Source organism: Sceloporus occidentalis, unplaced genomic scaffold (assembly GCF_023333645.1).
Source record: "Sceloporus occidentalis isolate IW3139 unplaced genomic scaffold, rSceOcc1.0.p SCAF_27, whole genome shotgun sequence".
Taxonomy (NCBI): domain Eukaryota; kingdom Metazoa; phylum Chordata; class Lepidosauria; order Squamata; family Phrynosomatidae; genus Sceloporus; species Sceloporus occidentalis.
The window spans coordinates 1,776,790-1,794,654 of NW_028317007.1; the positions used below are offsets into that span (position 1 = coordinate 1,776,790).

General features: G+C 35.2%; 1 protein-coding gene across 1 annotated transcript in view; it reads left to right on the top strand.

The window, feature by feature from the left end:
• The window catches only part of LOC149299855 (tudor domain-containing protein 3-like), a 67,969-nt gene extending 55,454 nt beyond the window's left edge, over window positions 1–12,515 (top strand). Inside the window, exons 10-12 of the mRNA XM_089485933.1 lie at window positions 1,083–1,918; window positions 2,542–2,667; window positions 12,399–12,515. Of these exons, the coding sequence (XP_089342059.1) occupies window positions 1,083–1,918; window positions 2,542–2,667; window positions 12,399–12,515 (1,079 nt within the window). The remainder of the gene's footprint in view (window positions 1–1,082; window positions 1,919–2,541; window positions 2,668–12,398) is intronic.
• Window positions 12,516–17,865: the final 5,350 nt, after the last annotated feature.

Below are 17,865 nucleotides of genomic sequence, written 5' to 3' on the forward strand. Positions count from 1 at the left end.
CCTTTGTAAAATAACAAGAGCACACTCCTCCAAATAGGCCACATTTAATAGTTAACATGATTTAGTGACTCTAAATGCAAAATTGATAGCTTGAATTTTTACATAAATTTAAATTTTATTAGATTTCTTAAGTCATCTCTGTGTAAATGAGTATAATAATTTGAAGTACACGTGTGCCTATTATACATTAAATGATCAGGCTTGACTGCCTGAAGATGGATTCGAAAACTTGCAAAATAAATGGGTATTTCTAAACTCGTGTATTTTTTTTTTTCAAATAAAAGGCCGAAAATATGTTTTTTTGCATAATCAATTGTGATGTGATTAAAAATTATGGTTTCAAAGAAAGCCCTTCATGTCCTGAAAAAATATGTAATTTGTGTGGGTATAGTAAATGAGAGAGAAGGTAATTACAGCTAAACACATAGTGAGATTTATCAGAGCAAGTGTATTTCACTTGCAAAAATGCAAAAACAAACCTGTATAAACTAAAAAAAAACTGTAAAAATATAGTTTCCCAACATGTGTGTTTGATTTTCATTGTTCTCAAGGTTTTGCGTCTTTTCTAGACTTTTTTCTGTCATTGGAAATACTGAAAATGGTCAGTTACAAATAAATTAAAACTAAATATTTTATTGGGCTTAAATGTTTAGTTAAAATGATTATATAATATCATATATATTGTAATGGGTAATTTGTGTACAGTTTTTGCAATCATTCACATCATGAAAAGTGCACGTGATTATTATGATTGAAAATGTACAGTTGACCGTCTCATTGGCACTTTACAGGAAATAAGACTGCTTAATGAAGTGCTTAATTAAAGCAACTCAATATATATTGACTAAAATATTCCCTTTTGTCCTGTTCAAAGGTATTTTAAAGCACTTTTATTCTGTTGTAACTGTTTGATCATGTGTACATGTCTTGTTTTACTTACTTTTAAGACTTTTGTGTTATAGTTAAAACAGTGTTGAGCATCTCTTGCTATTTTATGATTGTAGGAAAGATTTATTGAAACATAGGTAAAATAAAACAATAATTCTGCCTCTTTGAAGCCTCACTTTGTTCTTGTATTTCAGATAACAAACCTCAAAGTCAACCCCAGAACCATGGACAACAAAGAATTCTCAATCTAGAGCAGAATGGAGTGAAGGATTACAGTCAGTCACGACCATTTAACCGTAATGATTCAAGAGCTCAGAGGAATGAGAAACCCCCTCGATTTCAGAAAGAGATTCAAGCTTCCAGGCAATACGAGGCTAATGGACCACCACGAAGTCGATGTCCTGAGAAACAAAGTAATTCAATACCAGAAGAGTGGGTAGAAGAAAGAAATAGATGTGATAGAGGATTTCAAAGAACTGATCGCCTGAAAGATTTTTCACACCCTTCCTCTAGTTACCAAAATGATGTTTTTTATAAAAAAAGAGATTATACTATGCAAGGAAAGCCAGTTAAAGGTGGTAATCCAACAGATGTGAAAGAGGGCACCAGCAATCCACACAACAATACAGAGACTATTCATCAAAAACGTGGCAAAAGAGAAGACCAAAGACTTAATTCTGAGTTTTATATTGACAGGAGACCACGAACAGGTAACGACATATACACCAGTATACCAAATGAGAAAAATATCAATGTTGAGTCGTCCAATTATGATACTTCGATAAAAGATGGTGCTAAAGACTTACCAAATGGAGTGACTGAGCAGAAAGGGAGGAGAACTGGACCCATAAAACCAGCGGGATCAAGTGTTACTTCAACACATGATGACAGAAGCAAGACATTTTCTTACAACAATTCTAAAAAGCGGTCTGGTCCTATAAAACCAGAAAAAAATGCTGAGCCTGTTTATCCCGCATTTAGCTGGAGGCCAGGGGATGAGTGCCTGGCACTGTACTGGGAAGACAACAAGGTAAGATGACTGTAAATAGTGTGCCAAATTTAAAACTTAGATAATTATTTGAATATACATGGTATATAGTTAAATGTTTCCCTGTATGTCAAAAGGAAGGTTGTTAACAAGCTTTGGTGAAATAATGCATGTGTGGGTTCCCGTTTCCTTTGAAAAAGCATGTTTTTGTTTCTCTTCTTATTCTCTGAAAGCCGCTGTTCCACTTAGATAAAACATGAATTGTGCTTTATTTGCTAAACAAATTATTTTTTTTTTGTAAAGGTTTAATTAATCACATAAAAATAATGCATACATTTTCACAACAACAACAACAAAAAGTGTTTATGGCAACTACCTATCGGTGTCTGGCTGTGTCACATGACAATTGTTCCCAGCAGAAGCTTTGAACGAAGCAAAATATTAGTTGATTTAAGACTTATTTCTGTTAGAGAATTGGCCTTTCATCAGTATTAGGGATGATGTTTTTAATGATGTGTGCACTTATAAAAGTGTAGATGGAACACTACTTTTTTCTTATTCTTATGGTTTTTCTCTTAATGGAGTTAATTACAGTGTAAACTTTTTAATTAGTCGGATGTGAATTACTTCTTTAAAATATGCGTAACTATTACCTTTGTTCGCAGTTTTATCGAGCTGAGGTTGAGGCCCTCCATTCTTCTGGAACAACAGCAGTTGTTAAATTTAGTGATTATGGAAACTATGAGGAGGTGCTGCTAGACAACATCCGGCCTATCCAAGCAGAAGCATGGGTAAGTGGTCAAAAGTTTCAAATGTCATTCAGGGTAATACGTGCTAATCTAAAAATGACTGAAGCATTCTTTGTCTGCATAGCTAGTTTAACATCTTCATGACCAATGTTTTTCCTACTCTAAGAACTGGAGCTTCTTGACATTTTACTAAATATTTGTTATTCTTTTTCTATGTTTGGTGTACCCACACAAATTGTACATTTTTTTCAGGACAATAAGGCCACCTTTTAAAACCCTAGAAATACATATAACAAAATAATGTAGGGATCCGGGGTCCTGCTTAGAACCTAGAGTCAATGTTTTATGTCTGAGCCACATCTGCTATAGATTATACATAAACTGTAGCTTGAATGATAAAAGGTTAAACTTTTACCCTATCTAGGGTATAACCACTAATGACCACAGATTTATTCTATAAGTCTGTTTGCAATATTTTTATATACGTTGTATGGTGATAGATATTTTAAGTGGGTGTGAAAACTGAGATAATTCTGTCTACGAACTTATGACCTTCAAATGGAAAAATATATACGATCACGAAATAAAAAAGAAACAATAATAAGCAATGTTAATTCTTTTGTCTAAATAGTACTTTTCTTTATGTTTTAATTAATTTACTTTAACACACATTGGCTGTACCAATCAATATTCATTTGTACTATGCTGTAATCGTGGAACTGTAAACAGAAAACAGAAAAATCAATTTGCCCTAATTTACTAATTAACTGCCAGTTTGTAGCAGCAGTTCTCCTTACCAGACATTGGCATTGCAGGCAGTAAATTTATTTTTGTTTTTCATTTCATTTGTACTAACAATTTAAGGAGACTAGTCAATACTTTGATTTAACAGATTTGAAATTCTAAATTCTGTATGTAGCATGCCCTATGGTTAGACCTTGTTTTGTATTTTTACTGCTTTGATTAACGTTAGTGACGTATTGTTTCAATAGGTAATAAACATTGCATTCTCTAATTACATATTCTTAAAAGGTCCATTATGTCCATTTCATAAGAAAACAAGAAAACTTTTTAATGGCAACTGGTGCTCATCTCTAGGCACTTCACCGGGCAAGTGACACTAAACTTTATGTATGTAAAGCTAGTCACTTTAAATGCCAACGCAAACCAAGATTACAGGTTTTACTTAAGATGCTGATGCTGGGTGCTTGATGACATGATCTAGTTGTCGACTCACTTGCTACAGGAAACGTTTTGAGGGCATTGTCACTAGAACCCCTCTTCCAATTGTGAGCCACAGTGAGTGATCCTTACTACAGTAACATTGAGAGGAGATTTTCCCTGTCTTGTCTGACTGATTTCGTAACCCATCAACTGTCAGTTGGACAGCTACAGAAAATTACGGATCTCCGTAAATATGCATTGTTTGCCAAAAGTTCCAATGGGAGATAAGTTATTGGATTCTCTGATGGAAGTTTATTTTAAAAATGTGCTTCCTCTTAAAAAAGATTATCTTTCCATTCAATGACTTCAAATGTGTAAGGCCACCTTTAAAACATGCCTCCCAAGTCTTAATGTGTGCCTTTTTTGGACAAAGTTTAAAATTGTCAATTAGAAAATGATATACTTTCATTTTAAATTTAAAGCCTATTTTTATAAGAACTCTTAAAAAAAAAAATAATTAAAAAAAAAAAAATGCACGTTATCCATAGTACAATACATATGTACCTGATAATTATTGTACTGGAGGCTTTACATTTATTTTAGTCTAACTGTCAAACTAATGATAAAGTACATTTTGTATATATCCTGGATGGAGCCCTTAATTGCGTCTAAAAGAATTTAGAGGAACAAATGATACGTACAGATCTTTTGTTATAAAGCATGCTCTAATTCCTTGGGATTATGTGCGATTTCACAAACCCCTTATTGTTGGTACATGAATGCTGTTGATCAATAACTTCCACAAACTGTACAGTGATACATATATCAGTTGGTCCTTAAGGTAATTGTCATATGTGGGAGGCATAATAAATGGCTTTTGAAGTACAAAATAAAACATCATTGAAATGCTTGGTGTGAAGGCTAAACTCTATTATTAATGTAAAAGCAGGCAAGGAATAGTAATATCATAGTAATACTTTGCAGACATTTATGTGTATAGGGCTGACCTATGTTAACCTTTTGTGTGACTCAAGTTCTATAATTTGTGTTATTATCTACTATAAAGTTGCCATCTGTAATCATGTACTCAGGGGGTATCATCCAAAAAAGTCACCTACTCCATTTTTCACATCTGTGTTTTATAAGGAGAGGGATTTAAGCCTGCTAGCTTTGTTGTGTAATCAAATGAATGTTTCTACTTCCCTTACCCACTATGGATTTCCTCTTAAGAAAAGAACCATTTGAGCTCTTGCAAACTTTTTTTCAATAGCTCAGTTTATAAAATAAATGTTTTTAATTCTTGCTATCACATTAATCCATTGAGAACTCTAGGATGTACCATGCCCCATGCAATTTTATGGCTTGAAGACGCAGGGACAACTGGGAACCTCTTAGGTAAAAGTCTTCAGCACACTCAACAGTGTGCCATTATGCCTCTGTTATTGATGTTGCTGGGTGCCTCCTTCTGGCCTTTGAACAATTCGGAAGAACCAGGTTTCTGCCCAAAAGCTGCCCACTGCAATCACAAAAACGGAAGAAACGTGCACTTTATGTCAAGAAAAACTGTTGGCAGTAAAATGTACCCAGGAAAAAGGATATATAATTTTTTAACCAACATGCATACATACAAAATGATACCACTGTGCCATTGTCTGTCTGTGGCAAATCTGAAATCAAAAAGCAATCTGTGTAATAGATAACAATGAATGCATGGGCAGAGTAGATCTTTCTGACCACTGTTTCAGCCCTACCTAATAATGGTAAACCGTGGTATAAAAAGTTGCATAATATATCTATATGGTGTAAATAGCAACACATAATGCAGTTGTAATGTAAAAACTGTCCAACCATGGGAAGAAATACAGATTTCTTGATCTTCCAGCTGCAAATCTTTTCTGAAATATTATTCCATAATGAAGTGAGTAGTGCATCTCCAGAAAATGCTAGATTTGCAGCTAAACACTTCCCATTCAGGATCCCTCCCATACCACGGAAGCAGAACCTGCAGAAGCGGTGCAGAGTCTCCTTCAAAAGACTGAAAATATGTGACTTATCCTACTACTGAAACAAAGCAAGAATTCAGCGCATACCCAGCGAAAACCATTAAAAAAACACCCATCTAAGGTATAAAAATTGGGGATTCCGTCACACTATATGGCCATATATTGCTTACCCCGCCACAGGGGCGGCCTGGGCAGGGGGGCAATTTATCATTAGTAAAATATTTTTATAAACAATTTTTGATTTCCACATTAGTCATTAGTATGTGCTTTTAACTGTTCTATTGGCCTATTCTACTCCTTGTCGAACTGCCTGTGTCAGAAATATACCGTTCCCTTTCAATCACCCACCCTGACATTCTGACTGATAAAAGGTTATGGAGTAAAGTTGTTCAAGCAGAGTAATTGGCACAAACTGTCTCAGCATGGTGTTTGGATGTCTTTCCTTGCTCAATGACGTGTCTGACATCAATGGCAGCCCCAGGTCGGCAGATTAAGGAAGTTTATATACATTACTGTATACAACAAAGTGTTTCATAATCAAGGACAGACATTTTTCTATGGGTCTTTCTGGTAAAGTTACAAACCAATATTATACCGATTCACACGTAGCCTAAGATGTAAAGGTCTGTATTATATTACTGTTGCTTGCACAAAAGGATTAGATCTCTAGAGGTAGAACTTAAATCAAAGTGAGAATCGTCTTGGCATTTGAGTTAGAATAAATCCAAGGCTGCGGAAAGGCTAATCTGGGTCACAGGCCAGTGAAGCAAGTGGCAACAAGGAGTGCCTACATAACTGGGAAGTATCTGAATTTCCTCTGGAGCCTCCCGATATATTTAATTGTTTAAGCTCTGCTACATCCAGCCTGTCCATCATCATCTCTATCACAGCTTGCACTACCTGCTCTAAGCTTCCACACTTTAACTCCCCAACGCAAACCACTTACTAAGCCCAGAGGAGGGGGGTAATGTCTGCTGGATATACATATCAAACTTCAGAATGTCCTATGTACTTGTTACAAGCGCCAATTAGTCTTTAATCATTAAGATCAACATACCGATTGATACACCTTGGCTCATGTGAGAAGATAGTTAAAACATGGGTGCTTGAATGTCCAGTTGGTGTTAAATAGAAGCAACAATGTTTTTTTTCTTTATGGAACATTTTTCAAACACTTTAAAATAAGATTTTTTTAAGTGTCCACAATGCCCGGTTTATATCCTACCAGTACTGTTAATAGCAGTTGGATTGTACCTGATGCCATTAGCTAAACATTTGTCAAATACCTTAGACGTTTCAAATGGGCTCAAGCACCGTTGACCGAAGGAACACTAACACTAAAAACATTAATCCATATTACTCAGGGCTAGTCAATAAATGATTATCACTTTTGGATGTACACCATTGAAGGTGTAGTTCAGCAACTGGTTAACCAAGTTTTGACTTGTCCATGTGTGAAATGTGCTCAATCCATTGCGCCCATTCCATAACTGCAGATTGAAAATGGCAAAAACAATTCTTTTAAAAAAAAAATATTTTATTAACAAATTTAGTTGCAGATCACAACAGGGATATCACCAGCATATATTGATTACATCAAATTTACATTATATTCAAATCTGAATTGTTGTTCCTATTGTGAAACCGTCTACATTCATTCATCATTCATACAACATATTTCTTGATCACGTCATGATTGCAATTAATCCCTCCTATCAATATGTCTCACCTAAAAGGAGTCGACACATGAAATGATGTTAATTAGAACGAGGGGATCGTTGGTGTGAGGATGATAAGCTAGGACTTGTAGTCACTCTCCACATCTAATTTGGTTTGTTTGTAAAGATATCCATGGAGCCCATATTTTATCATAGTGTGAAATTTTTTGGCATCATGAAGAAATATTTCTCCATTTTACACTGATAATTTATTTGTGTAATGATATTATTCTAATTCAAAATATTTTGTTTCCAATCCCTAGCTATATATATCTTAACTGCCAGTAAAATGTTGATACTTAGATCTCTTTGGATTTTTAATTTATAGGGAAATTTTAAATGGAAGAGAAATGTTAGTGGAGAGAGAACAACTTCTGATCTCTTTTAGTAGGTTTTCTGTTTTTTGTTTGAGTGTCCCAAGTTTCCCACAGTCCCACCAAATGTGTATCAAAGTTCCTTTCGATTTAAAGCATCTCCAACATCGGTCGGATGTGGTTTCATACATTTTATGAAGCTTAGAAGGAATTTAAAATATAATTCCTGGAGATTAATACAGTGTATTGCTTTTCTTGTGGAAGACCTAGCGGTAAACCAAATTTGTTGATCTATGATCTTTCCTAAATCAGATTCCCATTTTACTATAGTACTAGACTTGTCTAACATTTTTTCTTTATCTAGCATATTTATAATTTTTGAGAGCAGTTTGGTTTTATAGTTTGCTTCTAATAGTCTGTCCGTTACTATGGGTGGAACAACTTGTTTTGAATTCAAATAACTCTTTAGCCTCAAATACGTGAACTTTTCTTTGCTCGTCAACCCATATTTAAGTTGAAGATCTTCAAATACCATTAAATGTTCTGAAACCTTAATGTCTGTTTTCTTTTTTTATTCCCGCATCCAACCAAGATTTTAAATTTATATCGCTGATTTCTAGCTGTAGGATTAGAGGAAGAGATTGAAATGTCTGCTGTAAATTTTCTTTTAATTTTAGAAGATATTTCTATAGAAGATCCCTGTCACAATAGGATTTGCAATATTTAAGTTTTTTAGTTTTCCGGAGATACCCAGTATAACATCAGGGGTTCTATATTATTACAAGACCACTTCTCATAGTTGTACCATCCTAAGTTTTTGTCTTTTTTTGTTTTCCAAGCATAAAAGTGGGAAAACATACACGATTCGTATATTTCTAACAGATTTGGATAATTTAGTCCATCATAAATCATCTTTCTTTTCAGTGTCTAACGAAATTCTAGATTTCTTGTTGTACCATACAAATTCTAAGAATATTTTATCGAATCTACGTATAGTAGAAATTTGAATCTGTAAGGGGATTGTTCTAAATAAGTAAATTAATTTTGGTAGCACATAGGCTTTCAGCACATTTATTCTCCCCATCCATGATAGCTCTATTTTAGCCCACTCTGTAAATTGTTCTTATAAGTCATTCGCTAAATTTACATAATTAACATTTATAGTTCTGTCAAAATCTGTCATAAGTTTGATGGCAAGATAATCTATGTAATTTTTCCCCCAATCAAAGGCTAAATTGTCTTTTAGGCACTTTAATTGGTCCACTTCGAGATTGACAGTTATTTGTGTTTTAGATATATTAATCTTATAATTTGAATAGGAACCATATTCCCTAATAATTTTAAGCAAAGCAGGAATTGAAGTATGTGGGGATGTAAGGGTTAAAAGAACATCATCTGCGTATAGTGCAACTTTCTAATTCTGAGAGTTTACGTTTATTCCCTCAATCTTATTTGACATACGCACCATTGCGGCAAATGGTTCTATTGTTAATATATACAATAATGGTGCTAACGGACATCCTTGTCGAGTTCCGTTTTTTATATCGAAATAATTAGAATCCAGGTATCTTCCAGATACTTTAGCTTGGGGAGAATTATATAAAGCCTTTGTGTTGTTAAAAAAGGAACCCACTATACCGAAAGGATTCTTCTACAAATGACCCACTAACCCGGTCAAAAGCCTTCTCGGTATCTAGGGCCAAGAATATTGTTGGGGTAGATCTATAACGTACCTCATAGGTAAGATTGAAAATTTTTCGGGTGTTGTCTTCTCCGTTTCTACCTGCAATAAAGCCTGCTTGGTCCGGATGGATAAGATCAGGTAACTCCTTTAATCTTTCAGCAAGTATTTTAGAGAAGATTTTTATATCTAAGTTGATCAGTGAGATTGGCCTATAATTTTTCACACTAATAGGGTCTTTCCCGGGCTTTTGTATAGGTGATATTGTGGCTTGAAGCATCTCTAACGGAAATTTATTTTTCTGATTCATCTCCGAAAATATTCTCAGGAGTAAAGGGGAAATCGTCTGCTCCAATGTCTGATAAAATATGGCTGAATATCCATCCGGGCCTGGGGCCTTTGCTTTTTTTACATTTCGGATAGTGTCTTTAATTTCCATTAAATTTACTGGTTTATTTAACCGAGTTAGTGCTTCCTTAGATATTTTTGGGAGATTTAAACTAGCTAAAAATTATTTCATTTCGGGTTTAGTTTTAGTTGATTCTGGAAGATTATAAAGTGAGCTATAATAGCCCTTAAAAGCCTCACTAATGTCATAGGGTGATAAAAAGGCTTTATTTTTTTTGTTTTAGTCTATTAGTTAAGTTAGTTCCTACCCTATTATTTCTATCATACCACTTTTGTTTAAGTATAATTAGGGCTCTGTTGTTTAGTTCTTTTATTTGATCTGTTATAGTAGTTATTGGATTTATTTGGTTTATTTTTTCTAATTGTGCAAGCTTTATGTAGAGGTCTGCAAGGTTTAATCAAATAGCCTCGTAAAGTGGCTTTCATAGCACACCATAATATAGCATCTGGCACATCCTTAGTATCATTTTCACTCAAAAAATTTTGAGCAAGTTTATTTAATTCTTTTGAACTCGGCAAGGATTTGTTCAGCCTCCATTTTGTTCTGGACTTATTGTTTTGATCGTTACGGATAGAAAGGAAGATTGGTGCGTGATCTGACCAGACTATGTTACCAATATGGGAAGTCTTGCATATTTTTTAAGTTTTACCATCTGTTCAGAATGAGTCTATTCTTGAGTACGAATTATGTACTGCAGAATAGAATGTATAGTCTTTCTCATTTGCATTTTGTACTCTCCAGGGATCATATAAATCATTCTCATGCAGAAATCTTGAGAGAGCGACAGACGATTTTATTCTAGGATCTAATGTAGTTCCGGACTTTATACTTTTATCCAATCTATAATTTTGGACGCAATTCATATCTCCCCCTATGATCAGATATCCCTTTTGAAGTCTCTGTATTTTAAGCCAGACTTTCCATAAGTATTTAACTGGTAAAGTGTTTGGTAAATATAGATTCACCAAAGTATATATTACATTGTCAAGTTTTCCAATAACGATCAGATATCTGCCTTCATGATCTTCTTCATGATGAAGATATTCAAATTTTATCCCGTCTCCCACTAAAATAGCAACACCTTTTTTTTGCTGTATCTAAGGAAGAAATAAATCGATGCGCATATTTTTTATATTTCCAAAATTTAACTGATGTTTTATTCCAATGGGTCTCTTGGATAAAGCAGATATCGATTTTTTTCTTTTAATAATAGATCATATAATCCCCGCTTATGTGAAGAGTTTAAAAACTAAAAAGAGCATTTTCTTGCCATTCCTAGTTGCACAGAGAAGATAGGGCAGGACAAATAAAACAGTAAACCTCCCCTTCCTCCCAAGTGCGTTTACTGTTCTACTCATCTGCTGCTGCTGTTGCTACTGTGCTGCTATCTTCTTCTCCTTATTATTATTATTATTATTTTAGGGCTCTTAGCGTCGTTTTTTCTTATTGTCACCCATTGCATGCTGTTTGGGATCATGGGTGTTTGCGGACACATTTTGGGTCCTTGAGGGCTATTCTACAGTATCTCCCCACGATCCTCTCTGTAACTTAAGGCCTTCAGCCACATGGAAGAGTCCGATGGCATTTAGCAGCAGGCTTCCCTTGTTGTGCTACAACTGGGGGAAATCTAGGTTCATGGTCTCTGTTGCTGCTAGTATTGTGGTTCGGCCCGGCATCTTTAGCAAATCCATCGTAAAGCATTTTTCCCTTTTTTCTTCCGGATGGAGACGATATTAATGAAGCTGATGTCAACTGTTGCCGGAGACAAATAAATCACATCTTTCTCTGCAGAAAAAGCCGGTTTCTAGGAATGATCCTTGATTTGTCAGAGCCTTTTTCCCCGGGTGCCCCGGGATTCCATCCTCCAGGACCTAAGGCGACTTATTTTCTCTGTCCTTTGCATCAAGCTCCTGGCTTGAGTCCACTTTCCTGTCCCTTCGGCCCTGGCCCACATCCTGCCGGATGGCAGGAGTGTTCTTCAAACGATTTTATCATTTCCCCTTTTTTCTTGCTACCTTTCTCTGTCTCAAGAGGAATGGCAAGGAAACGGACTTCTTACCTGGGGAGTTTCCTTCATGGCACATTTTGGTCCCTTCCAATAAAAGGTTTTGGTTGCAATTAAAAAGAGTGTCTTTTTAATTACACTCGGGAGGAAGTGTATTTGTTCCTGCCTTACTTTGATAGGCAGAACAATCTACTCTGTAAATAGACAAAGGGAATTCGCAGGTGAGATCAACAACTAGAAACTTGTTTGGGCTATCATTTTGTTTTCCCAATTTTAGGATGATATTTTGTTCAATAACACTTTAGCTCACAAGTTATTAAAAACTTTAAATCCCCAGTACTCTTGTGCAATATTGAATATATATATATATATATATATATATATATAATGCATTTTTAAGGTTCAGCTAAGAATTTTGCGTGCTTAAGAAAACTTTTATTTGGGTACTATGCGTAATTGTGTAAATTTTTTTGATACAGGAAGAAGAAGGAGAGTATGGAGATTCACTTGATTTTCGTAGAGGAGGTGATGGTCAACCAAGGAGGTCTACTAGGCCAACCCAACAATTTTATCAACCACCAAGAGCGCGGAACTGACTGTTATGGTGAGGACATCTTATTTTCACTGATCACTTTGTGTTAAAGGAATGCAACATTTAAGACAAGGCAGACTGATTGCCATACCATTCAGTATTTGCACTGTGTTTATAATGTTGTGCCTCAAAGACAGTGAATACTGTTATCTCTGTATATAATGCTTATGTCTCAGCCTTCACATGTGTTTTATTGCTACATCGATCTTGCATGCCTGCATTTCTCTGTTAAAATAATAGGGGTACTGAAAACTTAGAGGGCAGGTATCACTGTTTTTAATTATTAATTGAGTGCTTAAAGACAGAAATCCTTATTGTTCTTGTTATAAATACTGTCCCCCATGACTGCCACCATTTCCAATTAGCCTATTCATTGGGATTCATCTAACCTGGCCAAAATTGATGTGGAGGTTAGCTGACTGACATACTATTCCTAGCATTAATGTTTTTTGGTCTTTCTTCTTCACGTAGATTTGTCTTTCGGAGGTATGGAGCACTACAGCAGTTTTCAAAGAAGTGGTATATTTTTCTAATGAATTGGTTTGCACTGTGGTACAAAAATATCTATTAAGATGGAGACCCCAATAAAATAGGAAATGCTTAATATGTAGCTAAACACATTTATCAACATAAAAGTTTAACTAGTTTGAAATTTGTGAAAATGTTTATTTTGTTTTCTTTGTCATCAATAAAACCGCAGTGCACTAGAAATCTGGCTTGCGTGTGTGTTTTTTGTTTTTTTTTATTTTTATTGTATGTTTGCCAAATTACTAATTCAATTCTTCTAAAAGTTGAAAGATTGAGGTCTTGTCTAAAACAGATCTATCAACAGTGACAAACATTTAATTTTCAAACACTGGTTGTGTAAACCTGTTTACACATGTTAGGTTTTGTGGTGAATTACTTATATATGCATCATAATAAACAAATTAATTCTGACAACTTCTGACTTCATCTTTCTTATCTGGCATAATCTTTTGGGCTGCAACTAACGATTATTTTCATAATCGATTAGTTGGTCGAAATTTTTTCCCATTAATCAGATAAAAATAAATATGCAATTTTTTTCATTTGTTTAAAATTATGTAATGAACAAACCGGGTGTTAAAAACAAACAGCAGAATTAAAAACTTAAAATTTACATTAATATGTCATTAACCCTTTTATCTCTATCTCAATGGCATTTCTGTAATTGCCTTCTTATTTTATAACTATACAGTATGCCCAATGAACTACAATAACCATGATGCCAACATTCAACTGGGAAGGTGCTGGTGGTGATAATTCTAGTTTGAAATCCGCTATAGAGATGCCCCCAATGTAAAACAATTGTACCAGCTTTGACTGGAAGCCCATATCCTTGGCTTTATTGGGACAATCCTTCATTACGCATTTGATCAGAATCTTCTCCTTCGCTTGTATATTGATGATGAAATGCATAACCATGTACTGTCTTTTTGTAACCAAACAAGTATTAGAATTATTTATCGAGCGACATATAATAAACCCTTTACATAACTACTTTCTCTGCATGTGCGTAGAAAATTAACAGTACCACTTTCAGTTCAGTGAAATTATCTCAAACATAAATGCTAATGAAGTTAAGTGGAAAACTGGATGCTTGGCTGTAATACAACTGAGTTATCTTGTTTACAGAAAAACAACATAGAAACATTTAAAAGGCTATTTCCATTTTTATGGCAGTATCAGTGCCTGCTTTCTGCGGCCTTTATCTCTTTCCTCTGACAACTAATATCTTCCTTTTGTTTCCAGTAGCACCTATATCCAGACGACACCATAATGTACATTTCCTCTCCTGACCTATCACACTCCCCTCTAATTCACCTCACCAACTGTGAAAGCCACTCAACCCTGGCTCTAGCTACATCTTGTGCAGAGAAGGCTGAAGCCTAAATACACAAAGCTGCAGTTTGGAAGCTGGACTTCTCCAGACACTACAGACTAGACATCTCCTTTTCAGGCCAATGCAGCTTAAGCAGACATGTACTGCACGTAGATGTTTCCTGAATCTGTTATATCTCACCTGCAAATTTTAAAATTCTGTAAAACTGTGAATTATTTCCTGGAAATATATTTTCCTGCTCTATCTCCTTGCAGCACATTTTTGTTTCCCACCCGATAATGTTTTTTGTGCATCATTTTGCTGATAGGTCTTTGTTATTATACTGGTTATGTGGGATGGGAGGGCTTTGTTTATAGCGTTGCTCTTCCTGCCCTACCTCATTTAGGAGGACACTATCTCACCTGTGCTGCCAGATGATAGACAAGGAAAATAAATTCCCTGGTAAGAATTAAAAATTTCTTGACTTTTGCCCTTTTTCCTATTAAGAGTTGGTGTCCAGTGAACAGATTGAGGTTGAAAACCCTGTATATAGCGCTAAACAATATGTTGTGTAGAGCCCTGCTGCCTAAATAGCACAGGGCGGCATGTAGTTGTGGGGATAGGAGCTAGGGTTCATTGAAAGGTCAGCTATTAGTTATAAGCTGCTAGGTTATATAACTTAGAAATTTCGGGGTGTGCGCTCGCCGCTTAGTTATTTGCCGCCTTTGTCTCGAGGACACCTCGAGAGCGCTTAGGTATGCCTCGCCCTGCGCGAATTTGCGCTATAAATAGAAGGGGCTGAAGTGGCAGCGTCTCATGCCACAAGGCGAACTGCAGGCTGTGCTACTGACCTTTTTAAGGCTGGTAATTCGGCTGAGCAGGAGAGCCGCGGGCGAAGATGGAAGCTCTTCTTGAAAAACTCCCACCCACCCTCCCTTATATATATGTATTTGTTATGTATATATATTAAAAAAATAAAAAAATGTCGTGTACTTTTATTGGGGTTAAGGTTGTCCCGAATGGGATGAACTGGTTATGTGGTGGTTTGTCTACTGGCTTTTAGGGCGGTAGGCATTGTACATATATATATCTTGTAAATTATAAATTAGGGCGGTGGTTTGGGCCAAGAGTTTCGTTAAAGTTTGTATGATAAAATAAGTATTGTTAAACTAAATAAAAGTCCACTTCCTGTTTATTCAAAAAAATAAGTGTCTTTGTGTTTATTTCGCAATATTGGTTTATTGTTACATTTTTAATGGTTTTCATTATCCCTTACAACTAAATGTTTCTTGAACAATTGATTTCACACTGTAATTTATTGTAAAACATAGCTCTAAACTTTCTGTATTTTTAGTTTTTAAAATAATCTGCACTGTATTTTCTCTAAAGCACTTTTAAAACTGTTACATTTTACAACACAAATACTGTATCAAATTTGCAAATCAGTATTATTGTCGTAAATAAAATGTAAGACTTTAGGTGGTGCCTACAGCTAACTGCATTTCTGAAATTTTTTAATATGAATTTAGATAATAGCTGCAATGCGAGTACTTCTGGGCAACTATAACCACAGGAACACTATGTAGTGTTATTATTCAGGATGTATTTTTTAGACTATTTTCACACATTATTCATTATTACATGAACAAACCTCTCCCTCCATTAGGGCTATTTGCAAACACATAAAGAGGATATGACACATTGTATTTTGTTTCACAATTATTTTTCTAAATGTCCAAAATGAAACCCACAAAAAGGTATTAAAAAGCCATGAAAGCATATTTTTCCAATTACATAAAAGCACATTTGGGACTATTTAAAACATGTTATTTTTCACATCAGTGACACATAACGGATCGCATTGACACTCATTTGGTAAAGAGAAATAGCCTGTATTTTAATTGCGGAATCTAAAAAGCTAATCCTTGGTTCAGCAAGCACTGCAGGAGGCAATTACTTAAAATGAGTTACCTTCCAGTAGTATGTGAATTGCTCTTTTATGTTTGTATTGTAACTTATTTAGGACTCAGCACAAAAAGTTTAATTTAATTACTTTACAGATTACATTGGAAACTTACAACTTTTTGCTTATGCAACACAGAATGCTAGAAATAAAGAAGACCGGTGGATTCATGCAAGAAAATAAATGTACTCTAGGTCAGTTAGTTACTGGGATGTTTGTTGCAGTAATGCCCCGTGGTTTAGACATTTATTTTTATATCAAGAAATGTAGCGTATAACAAGGAATAGGAAAATGTCAAGGTTTTATGGATGTCTTGATTGCTAATTTCATGACCTATCTGCTCCGATTATTTTTCATTCAAAAGAAAATAGAAACACCCAAAATACATAAAGATGTTAAAAAATAGGATAGACGTTTATCACAAAGGAGCAGAGATAGGACGAGAGGCCCTAGTCTAAAACTAGTCAGATCGTTAGCTGTGATGTAAGAAAGCATTTCGTCACTAAGAGGGTGCCAAATATATTGAATATTCTCCAAGTAGGCATTCATAGAGTAAAAACCACCTTATGTATGCAAGGGAGAGGCATAATGCCCACAATTTAGCTTTCTGATTTGAGATCTGAGTGTACACAAGCATACCCCCCAACATATCAATTGTCCAAATTGGGGCACCTGTGTTGTGGGTGTGACTAAAGGCAGAGCATGTTGGAGTGGGTGGGGCAAAAGGCATTGCCACCCACCCATTTTACCCAAAAAAGTTTTCCTTCATTGATTTTACATTTTGCTGAGTAAGTCAGGGGGAGAGCAAAGGATCTCCCGAACTAGGCCATGCTCTCTAGAAAATCGCTTTTATCAAGGTTCACCCCACATGAAAAGCAAACCAAATATTAAACTAAAATAGTGTGATAATCTGTTGTGAATTGTGTTAAAAAGGCACAGCAAATCATTGGCGTTCTTGATCCAACCTAACATTGAAAGTGAGAAGTATTGAAACAAGTCTAATTGAATATTTGATTATTCTGAATATATGACAAGGCAGGGGGCCATGGAAGGATTAAGATATTTTTGAAGATCAGATGAGACAAGTGGCTCACATCAGATATCATAATCTGTCTAGGTAATCTATTTGATCTTTATATATATATATAAAGAGAGAAACCACTGAAGTCTTTCAGGAGAGCTGTTCTAACTGTAAGTTTAATAGAACTATATGGTTTCATAAGATTTATATATTGAGCTGTTTCAAGACCTAGGACCTTTTTTTTTTCCTCATGAAGTGAACTTCAAATACAAATATTGCAAAATGCTGATGCAGCCACACACAGTGCAGTTCATACTCTATTCCTTTAAAAGGAAACACAGCTACATCTTTAATATTCTTGGCTTGTCCAACCTTTTAACAGATTCAGTGAACAATTTCAGTGGATCAGCAGAATGTTCTCTATTTTACAAAATATTTTACTTGAGGGACCCAGTCTTAATGCTTTGTGCCTAGATGTGAGATATACTTTTCTAGCCCAGTCAAGCAATTCAAAGGTAACCTGATAT